Source organism: Scleropages formosus, chromosome 25 (genome assembly GCF_900964775.1).
Source record: "Scleropages formosus chromosome 25, fSclFor1.1, whole genome shotgun sequence".
NCBI lineage: Eukaryota > Metazoa > Chordata > Actinopteri > Osteoglossiformes > Osteoglossidae > Scleropages > Scleropages formosus.
In genome coordinates, this window is record NC_041830.1 from 14616228 (window position 1) to 14638891 (window position 22664).

The 22664-nt window shown below is 42.6% G+C and overlaps 1 protein-coding gene across 2 annotated transcripts; it reads left to right on the forward strand.

Annotated features, from left to right (window-relative positions):
- Positions 1–16522: 16522 nt before the first annotated feature.
- On the forward strand, positions 16523–22504 carry LOC108921570 (retinal rod rhodopsin-sensitive cGMP 3',5'-cyclic phosphodiesterase subunit delta). 2 transcript variants are annotated; one of them, XM_029249399.1, is made up of 7 exons: positions 16749–16812; positions 18691–18812; positions 19395–19476; positions 20365–20453; positions 20642–20767; positions 21494–21599; positions 21691–22504. In XM_029249399.1, exons 4-7 carry the CDS (start codon positions 20372–20374, stop codon positions 21770–21772), a joined length of 396 nt encoding a protein of 131 aa, XP_029105232.1. In that variant the 5' UTR covers positions 16749–16812; positions 18691–18812; positions 19395–19476; positions 20365–20371; the 3' UTR covers positions 21773–22504. The 2 variants fall into 2 exon arrangements, with proteins under 2 accessions (XP_018586584.1, XP_029105232.1); XM_018731068.1 differs by lacking the exons at positions 18691–18812; positions 19395–19476 and having other exon boundaries at positions 16523–16812.
- The last annotated feature ends 160 nt before the right edge of the window (positions 22505–22664 follow it).

The window sequence follows — 22664 nt, forward strand, 5'->3', positions numbered from 1 at the left end:
CGGGGGGTGGTCCTGGTGGCCGCCATGTGTTTTATCATCATCATCATCCTCCAAGGAATCCAGATGTGCTCGAAGGCAGCTTTCGGAGAATAAAAGCACACAGCATCATTTTGTGGAGACAGATCAAAACGAGATGGAGGGTGGGGGGATTAAATGGACAAATAAATAATACCTGTGACGTTATCACTGGATGCGCCAGAATAGGATTCATCGCAATTGGAATGCAAATCACCATGTCTGTGGACGGTGCCTCGCGGACGATTCATGTGACAGGTGTGGGAGCCCGGAGGAGGTGTTCCCCTTCCCGTACACCGGTAATTTAAGGATGCCATTTCCATTTAAATGACTATTAAATGTGACAAATCCGCGCAGACCCCAACTGCGTACCCCCAGCCAGAGCTCGTGACCTGAATGATTCATAAATTCTCTTGTCCATCAGAGAACAAACGCCGGACCTAAACTGGTCTGTCGGTGAGTTCACTGGGGAGACATTTAGCCCCGGTGCGAAATACGTGAAACGGCAGAGAATCTTGACTCACTTCTCGTTGTAAGGAAAAAACAATCCATAATTCAGGAAGACCAGGTTAGTGCTTGTTTAGTTGGTGCATCTTGTTTCCAGCTGTGCCACCAGGCCGCCTTTTCAATTTAATTCATGAATGCTATGACTGCGGCATCATGACTGCGTAGGGGGTAGCGCTCAGCCTCCCAGCGCCTGGGGTGGTTGGGTGTAGATTCGAATTTGGCCCAGTCAGAGTTTGCATGTTCTCCCCGTGTCTGTTTGGGTTTCCTTGAGGTACTCTGGTTTCCTCCCACAGCCCAAAGACATGCAGTTCAGGTGGACTGGTGACTAAATTGCCCTTAGTGTGCGAATGAGGGAGTGATTGCGTATGTGCGTGTGTGTGTGTGTGTGTGTGTGTGTGTGTGTGTGTGTGTGTGTGCGTACGCGCTTGTGGCTGCTCTGTGATGGATGGAGCTTCTTCAGGGTGTACCCCCCTGGCCTTGTGCCCAGTGATTCCAGGATAGGCTCCGGAGCCCCGTGACCCTGGAACTTTCCCAAAAATCTCAGCATCAACGGTCTCCAAAATTTTTAAGGCCTAAAAGATGGAAAAACATACAAGGAGCAAAGATGCTGAGACACAAATCTAATGCTGAAGTAAAACTTGAGAATTACATTTCAAGAACATAATTCTGCAATTTCTTGGCATTTCCAAAGGAATTTTCTTTCCTCGGCTTCTCCATCCACAACGTGGTTTAGCATTAAAATGGCTGAAAGTGCACTATGTCGACCGACGTCACGCCATCTGTCTTTACCCACTTCTTACACATTTCGGAGTGAGCGCCTAGGGCCTGCAGACATCGCAATCCTGCCCGGTCAACACGTCAGGAAGTTTTAATAATTATTCCCCCCCGCTGCCACCATCGGTGGTGCAACAAGACAAGGCATCTTGTTTTGTTCCACCACCGATGAGACGGGGGAGACCGCTTGGACGGGTAAAGGCAACATTGTCCCATCATTTCAGAGCAGCTCTGACTCTGAGAAGCTGGCAGGTGAATGTGACACAATGACCTTTATCATCTGCAGCCTTCACACCTCCTCTGTCATGTTTGTCTGCGATCTCAGCGGACAGGATGGGGTAGCGGCAGGGCATTTCACACCTCGCCAGAATGCAGAGGGTGCTGTACCACATTTTCCCTGAGATCTGAGCTCTCATATTTCATATGGAGGGGTGCTCTCGAACCACAAAGGGAGCGGGAGGCTGCCTTAGTTTGATCCAGTGATCGATCAGGCGGTGTCCCCAGCATGTGCAGGGATGAAAGTGCGATCAGAGGCTTGCTGATGGTAATTGTTGCAGTTCTAATGAGCAGGATTGCCGTTCCGGCGGGTTTTTCAATCGCGGAGAAAGGGGAATCCTGCAGCAGAGCGGAGGCTTTTCATCCGCACATTCATCTCGTTCGCTGCCTTGTGAAGCGATCTGAAGCGAGAATACCCACTCTGAGTTACAATCATGCTGCAGATGAAGAACGGAGTGATGAAGAAAGGCACGCAAAGGCTTTGTTTTAGACGGAGTGAATTTATTGAAAGCACATCGTGGTGACCAGGTCAGCCAAGCAAGGAGAACGTGAGGTTGGGGGGTATAACAAAAGGATTAATTCCTTTATACCTATAACTGTAACTAAGTGCAAAGAATAAATGACTATGTACAAATGCAAGAATTCCAAAAGGGACGACAACAACAACAACTGTCTTAACAGCAAGACTGTTTCTCTGTTTTTTTTTATCCCACAAACTGAGGCAATTACATAGCATAAGCTCCGCCTTCAGCCATTCCATTGTCCAGTTTGTATATAACATTAAAAATATATACTTTACATTTGAAGTTCAACACATAACAATCCAAGTTCATGACATTTTCCAAAACCAGTATTCAATTTATACATCTAGCTCTGACAATATAAACAATGTATGCATTTCTTCCTTCTGTTATCAAATGGCCTCTAACAGAGAGTATTTAAGAACTCCAACTCCCATAATTCCCTCTTTACCACCTTGGCCCCCAGGTTCCATTTTACCCAAGGTAACCAGCTGCTTGTTTGTCACTGTAAAAACACATTTCTCACCATTTCCACTGTTAGAGCATTACATATTTTGCAACAATAATAGCTTCATATTTTCTCTGTATTTTTGCATATTCTTATAAACATTGTCTTTAATACATATGTGGAGTAGCTGTTCCATCACAGACTTAAGCACAGGTCAGGTTTTCATTTATAGACACATTATCTCACATTGTTCTTTTTCTTTTTCTCGCATGTCTCCAAGGGAACATGCAATGTTAGACTTATCCTTTAAGCTACATATAACTCATTAAAACAGCTGGGTAAGTACTTTGATCAAGGGAGCTGCAGTAGGAGGTGGGATTCAAACCCATGTCCTTTGAGTCTAAAGTGACAGCAAGAACCACTACATTATCTGCTGACATCCTAGACTTCTTGTAGGTTAATAGAGGTATAAAGAATTATTTATCAAATGAGGTAAAACTTGAAATGCTTTGAAAATGTTCTTTACTTATATTACTCATACTAATCATGTTTACAGAAGATGCAGTATAAACTTCATTTCAGAACATTAGATTTGTCAGTTCAAATTTCCAGTTTTTAATTAAGAATATGATTTGAAAAGTATAGCTATGTACAAAAAACATGACAAAGTTCAGAAGGATGACCGGGAGACAGGTGAATCGGTGCAGGACGAATGATCCTCTGATACAGCCCTGCTGCACGGGCCGCTGACAGTCCCATGTTATAGATGGTGGTGGAGTTACCCCAGGGGGCTTTTATCTGACCAGTCAGGGGGCGTGAGGGAAGTGTTTAATCTTCCCCATGTCAATGCATGAGGCTACTGCAAAATTCATTTCAGAAATGGTTTATCTACTGATTGGTCTCTGAGCCTGTTTTAATCACCTAATGCTATAATCCTTTGTTTTCATTATATTATTTTAAGAAAAATGTCCTTTGCGACCTGACATTATGGTCTTTCGTAGCATTAGAAGAAACCCAGTCCAAACTGTTGGGTTGTATTATTGTTTATTATGCGTTCATGATGGCTGTGGCAGATCCTTACATAATTGTGAATGAGATAACAAAACAATAATGTAGAATGCTTAAATCTTTCCTGAAAGGCTGTTTTTTTCCTAGGAGGAATCAAGAGAAAACATGTAATTATACTGGGTGTTCTTCTTTTGCAGTTACATGGGTTGTCAGAATGATCTGAGATCGAGAGTTTTTTTATTTTTCTCTCCTTCATAGCCAGGTGGCTTACTCTGTTATTGATCATGTATGTTATAACTCTAATTTTGGGTCAATAACCTTGTTCAGTGCTCTGGTGAGAAAGAGTGCCGCATAAAAATTAATTGAATTGAACTAAGTTGAACTGAATCTTTTCCGTCCATCAACACACTTGGGTTCATTGTCAAAAAACAGTGAGCAGGTCATCTTCATGATGTTGAGACTTTTACCATAAGGGTCAGACTCATTTTCTACCCTTGGCTGATGAATTCAAGTATAGCCCGTGGGGTCTTTGTCACTGTAAGGGTGAGAAGATGGAAGACACACCTGTATGAAAGCATGGCCTAAATCTTTGGATTTGTCTGTGGTCAACCCGCTGTGTCCAGGCAAATCTATCAGAGGAGACTTTTAGTTATTGCTTTGAACATGCGGAGGACATTGTTTGGTGTAATAGATTGGCTGGCTGCCAGGGGGCTGCTGTTTATTCCCTCCCCCATCAGGCTTTCACACGGTCTGTGGACAGAAAGGCCAGGCATAAATAAGGACTTGACAGTCCGGAACACCCTACACGAACCACGAGCGGTGATATATCTGGCATCTTCCATATTAATCAAGGAGGGAAGAGTGAAAGTTGACCTTGATGAACAGGCAAAGTGTGGATCATTCCTCAGAAGGCCCAGGACTTACATATATAATCTTAGGTTCTCTTTTCAGTAGATGCCCCAACCAGCAGATCTGGGGATAGTGAACTGAGAAACACCACAACAGATGACTGGGGAACCCAAAATAGGGTGGCAAGCAGCTGGAGGGGGGCGTGAGGTGAAACAGCAGCTTAATAAAACCTGACAGCGAACCTCATCATCCGCCTCTTAGCCCTAGTATAGATCATTATAAAAAGTAAGCTTGTTCATAAGAAATCAATTCGGACTCAAGGCTATGGTGCTTATATCCATTACCCCAGCTCTTGCTCAGACATCTTTAATTTGATCTTGTGTAATGCATTATTAATCTTTTTATGTTGTTTGCAAAAGTAATAAATCAAAGCTTCTACAATCACATGTCGGAATCAATACCAACCATTCATGTCCTTTACAGAATTGTGTCTCATATGCTATAGAATTTAAAAAAATGTTAGAGTACATTTTTGAAGTACAGAAATTTCTGGAGACACTATTCACGTGCCTAACCTGGGTTCACAACGACCTGACAGCATAAACAGTAGAAAATACAGTTAAATAGAATACGTGCTGTATAAAAACGTATGAAAATGCTCCTCATAAGACATATACCAAGGGCTAATATATCTGGAAAAAACTATTAAAAAGTTATAATATATGCAAGAATGTATTATATGTAATTCATTTTTGGGGTCATTTCCAAATATTCAAATACACACCCCCTATTTATTTTACTAGTTTTCTACATATTTGTTGTGGAGAAAATGACATTTTAGGCCTTTCCAAGCATTAGATTTCATCGTAGAGCGCAGTGCATCTCTTTAAGGGAAGAGCTACCACGTGTCTCTGCTGTTTAACATCAGAGAACCTTGCAGAGAACAGAGTAATTCAATCTTGTTTCGAAGCTCTCCTCGAAACACTTTTGCCACTTCGCAGCTGTCACACTGAAATTGGGTTTAGAGGCGCTAAAGACAGGATGTGTTTTTCGCAAGGTCTCGCTTTGTCAGAGACGTGCCCATGTTGCTGGACAACTCTGTGAGCGGAGAGACATGCTGGGAAATCGAACCGAGGCCCTCTGCAGTGGAGCGCACAGCGCTATTGCACTCAATCCCGTTCCGAGGGATTCGTTCTGGCCGCTGGGGACAGCCTTGCTGTTTTTGACGGCACTCTTCCAATGTATGGCAGGTTTGGGCACCGCAAAGGCCTGCAAGGCTCATCCTCTGGGGGACAGATATTTGTCTGGTGGACGACTACAGGGCCACTTAGTAACTGCACAGATCCAGTCTATTACCCTTGAGCAGTGTGTTACATAAAGCCATCAAAATTATATAAATATTTCACATCTTCCGTACATCTACGCAGTTGTTATGCAATTCCGAGGCCGAGCAGTTGTTGTGCAGCCGTGATGCACTTGAAGGATCCTCCGTTTCGTCGAACTGCAGATGAAAATGCAACACGACGAAGGCTGGAAGGTCAAGTATGTATAGGAACTGTGTACCATTATGCTTTTGCCTATGCAGAGTAACCCGTGAGAGGGGAGTTATGTGCTCTGGTTTCGCCAACAGAAGCCCATAATAGAGAAGTAACAAGGGTCACCAGGTTCAGTCGCGGAGAAGTGTGTGTATTTCACGTCTCCTTGCCTCCTGGGCCTTAATTATCCCCTCAGAGCCGTTGGCTAGAGAGGAACTGGGATTAAATTCTATCCCAGAGGATTTTCTTATTCATGCAGAAAAGCAGGAAGTCCATCCAGTTGCATTTTAGGTGCTAAAGTAAAAGTCAGACTCATTTGTGGAAGAACAGTAATGAACCTGCCCCTTTTGGTCTGATTTTGGCTCTTTTTGGCCTGAGACAAATTATATAGAGCAATTGTGTATGCGTGTGTAGTTGTGCGTATGTGTACATTACATCTATTCTGCAAAGCGTCTTACAGGTTAACCTGCTTAAAGAAAAGATAGAGCGCACGCACAAGCTTTCTGAAATAGTCATATTTCTTGTTATATGACAGATGAATTTCAGCAGGATGCCTTCATCAGCGTGATCTTTGCTTCAGTTTCCACAAATACCAAGGGATTCTGAGCACCCAAGCCCTGAACTGGATTTTTAACACTAAGTTGTGTGCGTTTCATGTTTTTTCAACGTAATGCTAAACTTCGTAACATAATTTACCCAGCTGGATATTTCTTTACTGCAGTAATTTTGGCTAGGTACCCTAATCAAGGATACTACAGAAGGATGTGGGATTCAAACCTGGGTTCTCTGAGTCCAAAGGCAGCGGCTCTAACCATGTGTGTTACACCATGTGAGTGCACTTCAGCAAAGCCCCACCTCCACTCCAGGGTTTCGACGTCTCTCACCTCTACTCCCCGCCACGGCGGAAGGCCAGCGCGGGCAGCTGGATGCGGTGATTGCATTACCTGCAACCCGGCTGCCTTTCACATCGCCCCAGAATCTGGCACGATTCAAGGAGCCCGGGAGGAGGGAAGCTGCAGGAGCAGAGGTGAGGACTGAGGGCCCTCCTGCAAGCTCATCCCTAATTGTCCTCTTCTAAAATAATCTCAGAATGTTACATGGAATTAGGAACCCCACACACGCCTGAAGATCGAGTGCTGCAAGGCGTTCTCTCCTTGAAATTTTATCAGTCACTCAGTACCAGTAAACTGTATGTGGGTTTATACTGGTTTTTACACATGGTATCATTTCATTCAGCTTACACTGGTATTCAGGTTTTGAAATGGTCGAAGGAACTGTTGACAGCGGTACTGAAGGGTAGCACAGTAGCACAGCGAGTAGCGCTGCTGTCTCACAGCGCCTGGGTGGTGTGTGAGAACATGGGTTTGATCCCTGCTCAGTCTGTGTGGAGATAGCATGTTCTCCCCCTGTCTGTGTAGGGTTTCCTCTGGGTGCTCTGGTTTCCTCCCACAGTCCAAAGACATGCTGTTCAGGTTCCCCTTAGTGTGTGAGTGTCACAAAGAGAGTGTGTTGCACTGGTGTATGGATGAGTGACCCAGTGTAAGTAGTGTATCTAGTAGTGTAAGTCACCACAGTGAACAAGGTGTGTGGGCTGATAACACTACATAGTATGTGTTGTAAGTTGCTTTGGAGAAAAGTGTCTGCTAAGCGAATAAATGTAATGTGAAGGTTACAAGAACACACTGATTTATTTAAAGAACACTTTTCTCCAAAACAGCTTACAATATGAAGCCAACTACAGTTATTTAGCCATTTACACAGCTGGGTAATTTTTACTTCTGTAAGTACCTTGCTCAGGAGTATTACAGCAAGTAAAACAACATGCAGGTCTAAAGGCAGCAATACCAACCAAATATTCGTGCATTTTGAAATGGTTGATGCCTCTAGTTCAGGTAACAACTTTGTAGTGGTGCCGCTATTGACATGTCCCTGGGGATCGCATGTGTCAGGTGTCTCTACATCGAAAGCCTCTAGCGTACATGCGGTGGTGCACAAGGAAGTCTCACAAACTGCAGTTACCGATCATGAATAACGCGCCAGGGATCATAAAAGTGCAACATGCAGTAGGAAGCACAGACAAATGGAGGATAAAACCTTGTTGCGTACCGTGGTGGAGGTCTTAATCCAGGATTAATTTCTTTATCACGTGTTATCGGCCAGTTTGGGAAAAGTCTGAAGTTCAGACGACAAATTGCGCTTTTTTTTCAGCTTGGGACCAAAGGTTCCAAAACTTAGTTACTTCCAGCGAAGGTGCAACTGCATTTCACAGAGATGTGCCTCCACCGAGTTTCCCATCATTTCCGAAGCCCACCTTTAAATGCTAAAGATCCTTAAAGCAAGTGCCACACATAACAGCAAAAATAAATGCTTAAGGAGACCAAAAGGGGTGTCAATGACCTTTCTCTCCATAAACCTACGTGATGACTGAAAATATGAAAAAGAGAAGGCAGCTGTGTAAATGAATTACGAAAAATACCTAAAAATTGTCCAACATAACTGCTTCTTCATAAAATGAAAATAATAACCGGGAGATAAGAAGCTGCATGTTTGCAAGACATGGCTGAGGTCACGATAAGTTAGACTATCTGACGCCACCAGGCCTGGATATGTTAGCCAGTTTTTCCACAGCGAAGAAACAAACCATTTGACTCTGATAAGAGGATTAATCACATATGTTCCGAAATCACGCATGGCGTAATAAAAAGATGACTATCTGTTAATGATCACCTTGATACATCTCCTTGAACTCCAGGTTCCCCCACTGGGAACCGTCTTGGGTACACCTCATTTCCGTTTCTTTTTACTTATAATAAATTCCATCATTAGAGTGAGGGAAAGAAGTCTTTGTGAACCAGATTTCGGGATAAAGTTTTGAGCCTCATGCTGTGCTTAATCGCAAGCTGCTGTAGGATTTCAGAATCGTCAGATAATTTAATCATCTTGGTTGGTATGACTCAGCAGAGGGTGGATGGCAGAGATGGTGCAGATGGGGGTTACGGCCATGGGGTTGGGAGCTGGGGTGGAGCGGGGGGGAGGGTAGGTAAAGGCCAAGCAGTCTGACGTTGCTTTCGTAGTGGACAGCAGGATGTCCATCTGTCTGACATGAATGTCCATCTATCTCACATGAATCAGAACAACGGGGGCACCATGTGACACAGACTCTGGATAACAGCCTGTACGACCACGCAAAACAAGGACAATTTAATATACTCTAAATACTGTAAACACGTGAAATTCTTTTTGCATAATGAGCCATAGCCTCCAAATCCCAGGGAAAAAAAAAAAAACATAAAAAAATGTGTCTGACATTCAAATACTGTATATATTATTTAAAACTATGTATGATATGTAATATTTTTATTGTTTTCTCTTACATATATACCAATCCATCAGACATCAATAACCAGTTCCATCCTGGAAATGCAGGGTGTGGGGCGTGGTACACACTGGGAAGGATCCCAGCACAGTTGCACACATTAAGGGCAATTCACCAGTCACCAGTTTACCCGAAAGGCGTGTCTTTGGAGTGTGGGAGGAAACCAGAGCACCTGGAGGAAACAAACACAGGGAGAACATACAAACTGTACACTGCATGAGCAGGATTAGAGCCCCCCACCCAAAGAGCTATGAGTCTCCAGACCTCTCCCCGCTGCACCACCATGCGTCACTAACCCTGAACAGCTTATTTCAATACACGCCAGAGATGGCTCTGCAGAGAGGTGTGAGACTGAGTCCAAAAACAGACTAACAGTTTGCAGCTCAGAAAGTCAAAGACCAGGAGTCGTTCATTAGACTTTCTAATTGTTGCAAAGTTTTTGCTGACTAAGTTGTTTCCTAGCAAAGTTGTTAACCTTCATTTTATTTCTTCCTTCAAGGGGAATTCAATCTTCCACGAAGCCCTTAGTCATAGCGCTGCGGTGCATCACGAGCATCAATGACAAATTTGAAGCACCATTACTTCTTCAACTCTCAGAGCCGTGTTTGGTCAGCACACTATGGTAAATGAAAGGAAGATAATTCTGCTGGGCTAAATTCATTATTGATTTTAAAAGGCATAGTTATAACTACACGGTCTTAAGTGGATGAGCTCTGCTAAATAACTCGGGAACGAGGCGACTCATAAAACTGCTGCACGACACATCTGAAGGATAAGAAAAATCAATTTTTGGTTGCGCGGCAAAAAAAATTACAGGGATGCGGATGTTTACCTTTTTGCAATAGTTTTACATGTGTGTTACCGACATTGCTCACATGAGGAGATGTGAAATTCAATGGCATATTCCAAACTGCATCACTGAAGTACAGCGGTCTTTATATCATCATTGTATCACTGGGACCACTTTTCCAATAATCATCGCACGCTTTTTCCCTAGCAAACAGCTTAACGTGACCGACGGATCATGAGCACGTCTCTGTTAATTTTCAGAATATGTTACTCCTCAGGCACTTTCTCCGGGATGGAACCGTCACGCAACAATTAGGTTGAGAGCGTCTGTAGAAGCACTTTTGATACCCCTGCCGAGCACTCCGGAGGTAATCCATGCACCATTTCGGTGGCTCTTGTAATTCTCACCGACAATCTACAGACTTTCCAGCAGCTCCAGCGTGGAAAGCTACCAACACACAAAAGCTTGCATTGCACCTGCTGCCAGGTGGTACTGACATCTTATTGCCAGAGTGGTCTTGAGTTGCTGGTACTACATGTCTAGGCGAGATATTTATGTGTTATTTCAGTGTCTTCTGCCCACGCCTTGCTTTATGTGTGCTGCCGTAGCCTTGTGCAATTTCCCTTGGGGTTGAGGTCCATCAAGTTTCCATCCATCCATCCATCCATCCATCCATCCATCCGTTTATGACCACTGGGCTCACATGGAACAGGCATCAGACATCATCCCCACCATGTGCTCTCTGCGTGCTCCCAGATGGTTACAGTTTCAGCACGAAAAGAAAATTTGTAAGTACTTTCAGTCCCATCAGTCTCCTTGGCATGGTCGTTTTCGCTGTTTTAGCGTACGATGCCAAGCAGATGGACACATAAGCCTAAACACGGGCTCTCGGAACCATCTCTGAGAGTCGAATTTGAGCAGCAGACACTCGTGACAGTCCTGCTCTTTTTAGGCACAAAAATCAGGTATGACAGATCCCCTGGGACACAGGTGGAAACAACCTGCAGGAACTGGCAACCTGGGAATGAGCCCCACACACATCCACACACACGCAGACCAGAGAGGTTGTAAATGTTAGGATGCTAGGTAAACATAAAGTCAACGTTCAAGCACCGGGGAGGTTGATCCGATCAGTTCAAGTTGGTACTAGCAGGAAAATTTTGATTTCTCGTTATTTTAAAGTTCCTGTTGTGAGTGTAAGTGAAGGACTCAGATTTAAAAAGTGTCAAACTGATGGCACCATTGTACCATGTTTCAGGGGCACTGCTTTTCTCTACTGTTATTTTAGGCTGTGACTGCTGAAGACGAAGGTTCTGTCACGGATTTCACAATTAAAGGACGGCCCCGGTGGAGCTTAGCCCGCATTTCTATAAATGCGTGATTCCACTGGGTTTAAAAAAATAAGAGAGGACGCTCCTCTTTAATCAATGGCTGGCGAATATTTTGAAATCGGTGTTGTTTTCTTGTTCTGGTAATTTTGTGTGAAATTTCTCATTACAGCCAGCCTGTTCTGATTGCACCGTGGCCATGAAGAGGAGACCAGGGTTCGATAATCACCTAACTGTCAGTTCTTAGTACAAGAAACACTCTTTTTTTCAGCAGAATAGTTTTTTTTTTTTTTTTTTTTTCTCCAATAGTTTTAATGGAATGCACAGTAAAAGCCCAATTATTTGCTGGTTTTCAACACTGTCACAGATTCAGTTCATTTGGGGATTAGTTCTGATTGGTATGCAAAATCAATATGCATTTTAATTAACTTTTTGCTTGTAAAAACCACAGTTTTGTCACCCAACCACAGACTCTGGTTGGATGTCAAAAAAGGGAACAAGTGAAACTGATTAAAAATGTAATTAAAGGGGATGTTTATTCTCTTTAATCCTTAGCAGTACATTTGTTTTCACATCATGACTTGAGCTAAAGTTATTCGTTTGGTCCCGGGGCTCTTCATACACACTTGGCTCTGCAGGTTTGCAGCTCAACACAAAATACAAGGAAAATTGAGACCTTAGCACCGTTATATTTATTTATGTAGCTGACACTTTTCTGCAGAGTGTCTTAAAGCGTTCCGCTACATACAGTTATTATATAGCTAGGTAATTTTACTTTGTCAATGCAGAATATGTAGTTTGCTGAAGAGCACGACAGCAAGAGGTGGGTTTTACATTTGTTTATTTAGCAGACGCTTTTATCCAAAGCGACTTCCAGTGAAGTCTATGTAGTGTTATCAGCCCACACACCTTATTCACCGCGGTGATTTACACTGCTAGATACACCACTTACGCTGGGACACTCATCCGTACATCAGTGGAACACACTCACTCTCTCTGTCACTCACACACTATGGGGAACCTGAACAGCATGTCTTTGGAGTGTGAGAGGAAACCAGAGCACCCAGAGAAAACCCTCACAGACACGGGAGGAACATGCAAACTCCACAGAGACTGAGCAGGGATCAAACCTACTTCCTCTCACACTACCCAGGCACCGTGAGACAGCAACACTATTCACTGTGCACAAAGGTACTACAGCTGGAGGTGGGAACTGAACCTGGGACCTTCGGTTCCAAAGGCAGCAGCTAAGAGGGTGTGACCTGCTGCCCTCTTACTGTGGATTACCATATGAAAGCCCAGCTGTATCTACAGGTGAAATCAGGGGGCTTTCATGTGGTGACCTACAGTTGAGGGGAGGCAGGGGTCATGTGGGAACTCTGATTTCAGAACAGCTGCTTACGTTCTGGTCCACATTAGCCTTCAAGTGGAGCACTTTACAAGACACACGCAAGGGCTAAAACACAGGAAATACTTTCATCGTTACTTATCTGATGCTTTTCGCCATGTTGACTCACAATATTACGGTCATACACTATTTACAGTGATTTACCCATTTATAAAGCAAGGCTTACTTCTAATTTTTATGGTGTCAATTCAGAGTAGGTGCTTTGATCAAGGGTACTATACCAGGGATGGGATTCGAATCAGGACCCTCCTATAGCAGGCCAATGGTTCTAACCACTATGCCACCTCCAGCTCCTTTTTAACTGAATATGGTAAAAATCCTCATTTCACATGGGGACTGTATGCATTACAGTCAATAAATTCTCAGACTGGTGACAGCAGCATCGCATGGGCAGCCAGTGACTGCACCACATATGAATATTCTCTAAAAAGTCAATATCAAATCATGACGTGAGTGCACATTTTCTGCAGATTTTGGAGATAATCCGTATGTTAAGCATGAGAATGTAATATTTTCTCACTCTGCGCACCACAGAGAGCAAAACATAGCAGGAAATAGATGCGGCGTTCATACAGCATCCTCCACACACAGTGAAGCTCAAGTATTCAGATTGCGAAGTGAAAAATAAAGGGCGCGTCCTTAATCTGCAGTGGAAATAAGGACAACAAGTCGCTGAGCAAAGCTTAACATCAGCCAGCAGAACACAAACAGGACGAAAGGGTGGACTAATTAATAATTGAGCACAGGAACATGGTCTCTATTGAGGAAGTCATCTGCTGGGGCGGAGGCTTCTGAGTTTTGACTTTGCACAAGATCCATTACTTCTGAAATGATCAGCATTCTGCACTTTGCCGCATGTATTGATTGTGTTTTTCTTTTTTTGCTCAGATGTGTCGGATTAAAGTCTGGGAGGCAGCCAGGAAATAAATATTTACAACAATCCAAATCACTTGACTATTAACTGTTGTCCACAGGCGAACAAATACAGGAATGAATGGAGAAGAAGGACACAGAGAAATAAAAGTTATGGAGTCCCATCTCAGACATCGCCTGGAGAATATCTAGCGCTTTTTGTCAGCGTTTCAGTCCCCAAGAGTGCTTTTTGATTTTAGAGAATCTGGATCATTTCCCATTGAAACATTTCCATTCATCTAACCATCCACCCATTATCAATATGATGCCTATATGGATGGATGGAAAGGCTGAATAGATCCAGGGCAGAACCCATCCAGGAAACAGTTCGTGAGGCAGGGTTCACCTTGGACAGGACACCAGTCAACCACTGTGAAATTATTTCCACAGCAGCTATTTCAAATGGAAGAGTGAATTATGGTTCTTTTACATTTGGAGGGCCCAAGTTATTAATCCATCCATCCATCCATATAGGATCCTTCAATTCTTTTTCATTAACCACTTGTGCTGATCAGGATCCTAGGGGTCCGGAGCCAATCCCAGTACACCCCTGTACTGGATGCCAGTGGGTCCAAGTGACTGTCCCTTTGAAAGTGCACAGATCCAGGTAAATTTTCCAACAGGGAGCTGGCACCGTAGTGCTGGACACGTATGCAGGTCAAGGAGAGCCGAAGCGCAGCTACCCGAAGGCTGAAATGTAATTGTGTTTTGGAACAGGAGAAACTTTCCCCTCTGACTGTCATTGATGTGCAACAAGGGCCTTGGCGGTCAGGGCGCAGCTCCCTCTCTTGCTTTGTCACTTGATGCACATGGCTGTAAATGGTACAATGATGATTTCTTCAATGCAAATTCAGTACTTTATAATAATGTCAGTACTGCCACATGCGTGCAATCATTTGCAACCTCAAGCCTTGGGCTCAGAGGAAACGATAGTGGGATTTGTGTAATGAGGGGAAACTGCTTACCTTCAAAATATAGCTAATTAAATATGTAGAAACCTCCATTCCCTTGGCGAAGTCAAAGCATGTAGACTGGAAGAGATTTTTCGAATGAAAGATTAATGCATCCATTGCACTTCATTCTGAAGCACGGTATAAAGAGGAAATGTAACAAAGCTCAGCATAACGATTGTATATGTTTACAACACTGTAGCCCATTTTTTATAATATACACATTGGTTTTAAACTGCCCTTGGGTCTTTACATAGTTTTTTTACTTCTGCCAATTAAATATTTTGGGGAGTTAAAAGAAAATCCCTTCCTGTGCTGTAGCGCCATCTCTAGTTATAACAGAGTCATTACATATTAAAGTTTTTATCAGAACTGTACTCCAGTTTTGATGCTTTTCTGAAAAGTGACTTACAATTATTTACCCATTTATGCAGCTGGATAATCTTTCCTGAAGCCATTGAGGAGAGGTATCTTGCTCAAGGATACAGCAGCTGGAGGGGGGATTCAAACCAGCAACCTTTGGGTCCCAAGGTAGCAGTTCTAACCACCTCACTATGAGCTGCCCCTGTTTTTGAGGTTACTTAGTTTCAATGGGTGAGATATTTAATTTCAAGTGTTTCTGTTGCCAAAAAACAGTAAATTTATGATGTGGGCAGCTGTTTCAGTTGAATGTTAAGTTCTTGTGCAACTAAAAAAAACCCACAGATGTCAGCCAATGCAGCTGATTATATGTTTCAAAGATTGACAGGAATGCATGAACCCTTGTATTATGAAAGTGGGATGGTTCTTAGGAATTGTATGTATTTGAGGAAGTCAAGCCCAATTTCACTTCAGAACTGCTAAGTCTTTTCCACAATTTTAATGACTTGAAAGATGATACCTGTGTGGAAACAAGCTCAGACTCCCTGCTCTCGACTTTATCCATACTTTAAGATAAGTCATTTATGGATATAGAGAGTTGCAGACATGCATACTCCCATTTTGGTCATGACAGGGGTCAGTCTCCCGTTTCTTCTCATTCATTGTAATTTGTTCAGTTCAAATTGTCAGAAACAATGTTTTTTATTACATCCACTGTCACCATTTGAAATGAGAAAGAGTCCAAATTACCATGAAATTTGTCTTGGCTCCTTTCATTAGCTGGTATAAAATGCATTATGTGTTTTCCTACTTTCTTTGTGAGTGACAGTGTGACCTTTGCTTTTAGACAAGAACAAATGAATTCTTCAAAGCAAACCTATTTGAATAAGCTGAACAAATTGAGCCCCAGAAACCGTGGTGAATATGAAGATTTTAAAGAACTGTTCACTATCGGATAGGACACCAGTCTAAGTACACTATTTTTCAATGCTGTTTTTTGCTCTAGTAAACATCTCAAATTATTCACATGATGTGCAGTGTAAAAGTATAAACAATAACATCACCTTGTTACACTTGAGTAATAAAGTGACATAAGATAAAATAAAGAAACCCACGCGTTCACACGAGTACCGAGACTGCCTCTCCCGCGTTACATCACTCGCTCATTTATACTCGGGATCTTCTTGCTATACAGCGGGTTGCCACAGGCGACGCGTCCTATTGTAAAACAATCGCCACTCAGAGGACGTGCCTCTGTATTGTGATTGGTCCGTTCCTGTTCAAAGTCCTGACTGTTCACTGCGATTGGTTTGTTACGGTTCGAGAAATATGTTTCTTAGCTTTGTGTGTAGCTAAGATTGGTTCGTCGCGGTTCGACAAATGTGCCTCTCTGCTACCATTGGTTCTTCTCGATTTCAGAACTACCCCTCTAAATTATGATTGGTATGTCCCGATTCGGCTCTCTGCCAGCTGTCCGTCCTCAGCAGGCTTTCTGTAATAGAATCCATTAGCCGCTATACGTTGTGTTACAGCTTGAGATAAAACTGCTTTTACTCACCTTCAGTGTAATGTTAAGTTTTAAAAAGAAATTAATAACAAGTCTCCGGAGGGAGTAGTACATCAAGTAAGTCAGGCTAACCCTGAAGCGCTTCCAGAATTCCTTCTTTTGTTTATTTTCGTGTGAAAAAAACAACATTTACGGAGGATGTCTTCGGATGAAGACCGAGCCAAGGAGATCCTGAAGGGCTTCAGACTGTATCCTACACGGAGAGACTGAGGCTCACAAAATGTTTACACACGGCTGCTGTAACTAAAATTGCTAAGTGTTTTCGATACGAGATAGTACCGTTAGAAACGCTCGTTTCAGTGTGGTTTGTAGTTAGAGGTTATTTTTTCTGTGTGTGTGTCATGATTATTTATTATCCTTCCTTGTGGTCGTTTCCTGGTGCGGTCCCTGTCAGTCAGCGCGCGCCGCCAGCCGCCGGTGCCCCGTCACGCGCGCGCTGGTCGCCACAGGCGGGAAACGTGTTCGCCTGACGTGACAAAGTGAGCGTTTAGTAAGTCGTCTTAAGTTGTGTTTTAGCCTGAGCTCGATGGTAAGAGTACAGAAGAGCAAACTTGCTGCTTCCAGTTGTGGGTTGTTTCACACCTGTCCAGATTGTACCGCTCTGTGCCCAACCATTATCACAGTTGACCACCCTTTTTGAACATGATACTGCTGTGTGGTTATTCGACCATCCTTTGACCAGCCCACCTGTACAGATATCGTTAGTGAGGGGGGGGGGAAGAAAAAAACCTGTAGATATACCGCCCTTTGACCAAAACAACACCTGAGCGTTCCAGGTTTTGTTCCGAGTGAGTGACTTACCAGGGGATAATCATTATGAATATTAAAGCCAGTGACCTGTATTACAACTGTAGTATTGGAGCAGGAGTGACTGTGAGGAATGGTCTCTGACATACTCACACAAATAGAATTATTTCTGACCGCTGTTGCCATAAAGTTCCATATGTCATCAAGCCTTTTTAACCTTTTTATCTGTTGATGCATTTCTGATAATCCGAATGAGGCCATATCCAAGATTTTTTACAGATCCTGACCCATGAAGAAATTGAGAAATGTCTTCATCACTAAACTTTTATTATGATGTGTAATGATGTAGAAAATCAGCCAAAGAAACTTTCTAAACAACAAAGGAGTACGTCCAGTGTAAGATTCATTGTGCCTGCCTAACTGGAAGAAAGTATGACATCAGTTTGTTCAAAGGAGTGGCGAATTTAATGTGATGACACGGTCCCAAGTAGATGCATTTCCCCGACCCATTGGTGGGCTTCTACGTTATATCTTCCTGAAACACAACAGTTATTTTTTGTCCACTCTAGAGGACACATTTTCAGGTGCATCTCCCAAACTGCACACTGCAATGCTGAGCCCTAACACATCTTATACTGGATGTTCATGACCTTAAATTATACCACGTGTTTTGGGGTGCGACCTGGCCAACTGTCAGGAAATCCTATAAATACAGCCAAAGGCCTTTTTTTCGGTGTGTCAGGAGGATATTTGCTTGCTCATGGGATTCAGTACACTGGGTGCAGTTCGATAAGGCAGTTTTGAGGAAAAGGTCCTCCCCATTTACCACCCCACCCCCTATGGCTCATCCTGCTTATCGACAATGTGCTTAGCAGGTTTGATCCAGCAGACATCTGGTGTGGTTAATCTCAGATGTATAAGAGATGAGCCCAGGGAGAAATTAATATCATGACACTGCAATACAAATGTCTCACTCAAGGAAAAATAACAAAAGTTGAGTGACAATTGAGAACACCGTATATGCTGTTGCATACAATTAATAGCAGATATGTCTGTAAATTTGGATTAGTTTGGTTGTCACATCATTTATAAGCGGTGTCTGATTCAGACTATCCGTGCGAATGAATTTATGGCTCAGCCCGAACATCGTTTGATCACGTACACATTATCAGCCTGGATTTCCTGGGAGGAAAGTAATTGGATGCATAGCTTGAAGGGCAGCAAGAATCCCAGGATGGATTACAGACCGCAGGGGTTGCTGGACATGTCCATTAGTCCACAGAAACTTTAAATGAAGCCTTAACTTTGAGCCTCAACAGTATCTAATGGGATGATGCTATACTAAAGATCATCATTAGGGATGAACAGTGGTTCAGCAGGTAGCACTGCTGCCTTACAGCACCTGAGGTGTTTGGACACAAGTTTGAATTCAGCTCAGTCGGTATGGAGTTTGCATGTTGTCCCCATGTTTGTGCATGTTTCCTCCAAATGTTCTGGTTTTGCCTCCCCAGTCCAAAGACATGTGCTTCAGGTTAATTTGTTACTCTGAATTGCCTGTAGTGTGTGTGTGTGTGTGTGTGTGTCGCTGCCCTGCAATGACAGGCATCCCATCCAGGGTGCACCCTGTTTGGTCTTGCACCCCATGCTTCTAGAATAGGCTACTGACCACTGCAGGCCTGATGTGGACAAGCGGTTTAGGAGGGTGAGTGATAATCATTAGTAATGAGTGAGTAGAGAATCAGTGAGTATCATCAGTAATGGGCAGTTGGTGGCATAGTGGTTAGCAGCATCACCTTTCTCTCATAAGGTCCCAGGTCTGAATCCCACTCCTGTGAGCAAGAGACTTACCCTGAATTGATACAGTAAAAACTGTATCAATTGCAGCTGTACAACTGGGTAAATAATTGTAAGTGTCTTAGTATACAAATCTGACATTCTAAGTTGCCTTGGAGAAAGACATTAGATACTTGAATAAATAATAGTTATTATGCAGTCAATCCATTGTTCTACCCATGTGTGACAGGCTGGCACCCGGAGCATCCAAGACCCCAGGTGCAGGCTTCAGTCCCAGGAGAGCCTGGATTGCAGATGGTGTGAAGACAAAGGTGTGGAGTAGGTCACAGGTGCGGGTGACACTGAGTATCAGGTGTCTTTGAGGGGCTTTTGTTCAGCAGACAGCAGATTCTTGGTTAGGAAGTTGGAAAAAAAAAAGGGGGGGATCATGGATGGATGGGGTCCCTGAATTCCAGCTGGTCCAGTTAACAGAGGTCTTTTGTCATGGTTGGTGGCTTCATGTTGACTGTACCTATTATCTGAATAATTGAGCAGACCCTCAGGATGAAGAATTCTGGATTAGGTTTAGGGTTAAGTATGTAAGAGTGTGTCTTTCTGATGTTTGGCTTAAACAAAGTTAAGTTTGCTGAGGGAAAGAAAAATCTATTTTTACATGTTGCATTCATGTTTTCATCAACCGCTTATCAACAGGGTTCAGAGCCTATTAATTATGCAGGGTACATCCTAGACAGGATGTCAGTCCATTCCAGGGCAGTCAGACACACACACACACATTCACTCATGCACACAGTAAAGACAGTTTAGAGTCACCAATCTACCTGGTGGATTTGGGCTGTGGGAGGAATCCCATGCAAACTTGATTCAAACACATCAGAAACAGCAGTTTAAGAGACTTTAGTGCCTTGCGCTGAGCCACAGGGCTCTGATTTTCCATATTTTTGCCAGTTGAGATTGGAATTTCATTTTGTATGTAGATGCTTCTTTTGAGGTTCTGGAATTTTTAACAGTCAGTGGGAATATTGGGTGATATAGTAGGGCACTGTCCACTTTTGTTGTTCATAGTTGTCTGAAGCTGATAATTGTAAAGGAGGTTTCTTACGAATCCCAATACTGTAATAATATTTTGCATAGGAGTGTTAATCGTGAAATGACTGAGCAGTTCCATCATTCCATTGGTCTCTCTTAACGAACCTCATCAGAAACTGGATGAACCTTCGAGACGCAGAGTCAGGGAAGGTGCTGTGGCAAGGAACAGACGACCTCTCCATGCCGGAGGTGGAACATGAAGGTAACAAGTCCGCAGCTGTGTTTTTAAATGACCACATCTTACATTAAAGACACAGCATTTAATCCTGGAAGAATCAAGAATTGTTTCTTTCTGTGATGTTGCATCTGCAGAAATGCGTTTAGGGATAAGAAAATTTTATGGAAGAAAAAAGCATTAGTTGGAGTGCCTCCCCCTTTCCTTCCTCATAGCTCGAGTGCCAAAGAAGATCCTGAAGTGCAAGGCTGTTTCAAGGGAGCTGAACTTCTCTTCAGCAGAGCAGATGGAAAAGTTCCGGCTGGAGCAGAAGGTGTATTTCAAAGGACAGTGCCTAGAAGGTGGGTTCCTGCTTCCTGTATCTGTATCTTATGTGAGGAAACCTCTAGCAAAATCTATAAAGCTATGGCAAAAACATAGCTTGACTTTCATATTACTATCTTTCTTATGTAAAATTGTCTTGTTTAATTTCTGTGCAACAGCTGGTTAGATTGTTAATGTAAAAATACTCTTTGAAAGTGGTGTTGGCCTTGTACTTATTTGATCAAGATATATCGTGCAACATATGTGTTCTTTTATATGCAGTGAGAGATGTACGTACGCACATATGTTGCACAATTGATATGTACTTATCTGTAAAGTATTTAATTTTTTTATACTTTAAATTTCTTCAGAAAATTGCTACTGCTTTGTCTTTTCTAAGGCAACAAACCGAATTAATGCATAATATGTGGATGTACATCACTATGTGTACATACATATCCATACCTGGACACATGTACATGGTATAAGGGGCAGCAATCTGATTCACCTTGCAGTTGAAGGACTCGGGTTCGAATCCTTGCTCCCGCTGTAGTACCCGTAATCAAGGCCTTACTCTGAATTAATGTAGTAAAAATTGCCCTACTTTATAATTGTGTAAATAACTGTTACATAGTTTAGTATTCAAACTTGAAGTTGTATGTTGTTTGGGAGAAATGTTACCTAAATAAATAAGCGATGATAATAATAACAACAGTAGTGGTAAAGTTTACCTTTCCTCCTGTTTTTTTTTTCTTCCCGTACAGAGTGGTTCTTTGAGTTTGGCTTTGTGATCCCCAACTCCACAAACACATGGCAGTCTTTAATAGAGGCAGCACCTGAGTCACAGATGATGCCAGCCAATGTCTTAACGTAAGACGACTTCTCTGTTCGCTGCTGCTGTTATTCAGAAAAAGAAATTTTTGGTCTCCTTCATTTAATCACCCTCCTCTCCTGCCCCCAGGGGTAATGTTGTGATAGAGACCAAATTCTATGATGACGAGCTTCTTGTCAGCACTTCCAAAGTGAGACTTTTCTACGTCTAAGTCCAGCGCCTTGGGAAGTCTGTGTCGGGTGGAACTGAATTCCATGAGAGTGCGCAGTAGAGCGTACACATACACATGTCCAGCTTGTCCAGCCTGGAGTGCGCAGTCGCGATGATGGGAGTCTCAGAGGGCACCTGCATCCAAGGATCGAAGGATGTCCCAGAATACCAGGGTGCTGCAGTTTTGAAGACGTTTTGTATAGATGACAAATTGTCAGTTAACCATGTAAATCATTCTATTTATATATTTCTCTAAAAATGATTTAGAAAGCAGGATATATATGGATACAATTCTACTTTTAATACAAAAACTTTCAAACCCAATACATTAACTTTGACATGTAATTTTACAGCAAAGTAAAATCAAAATTTTAAAAATGTGATTTTTTTTTTTTTTCTTGGTTCTGCCATCCTTAAAGTTTAATGAAAACTTTTAACTGTAAAACATTAACTGTCATTTTTGGATGATAAATGCTTCATGGACTGTTTGCAGACCGTATACTCTATATGTCTGCAGTTTACTATGCTATGGGAATGCAATTTATAAATTCCACATTATAGGATTACAAAGTCATGTTTTACATACAGGTGAGCTAAAACATTGTACATTTTGGAAAAGGCAGTAAATGGCAGCAGTCATTGCCTCCTGTCATGTTTTACAAACCTGAACCTTTTGCAAACTTCATTAATCTTTTTTAGCTAGGAGTTTTTACATTTCACAAAATGGATCAGCACCCAGTACGGAGTACGAAGAGTTTGACATCCTTTTCCAAGCTCAGTTTGTCAAACTTCGACTCAATCTTGAATAATTTTTAGTTGCAAATAATTTTATTTGAATAAAGTTGCATTGTTAAATATGTATGCAGTGTTACTGTGTGAATTCTCTTTTTTGT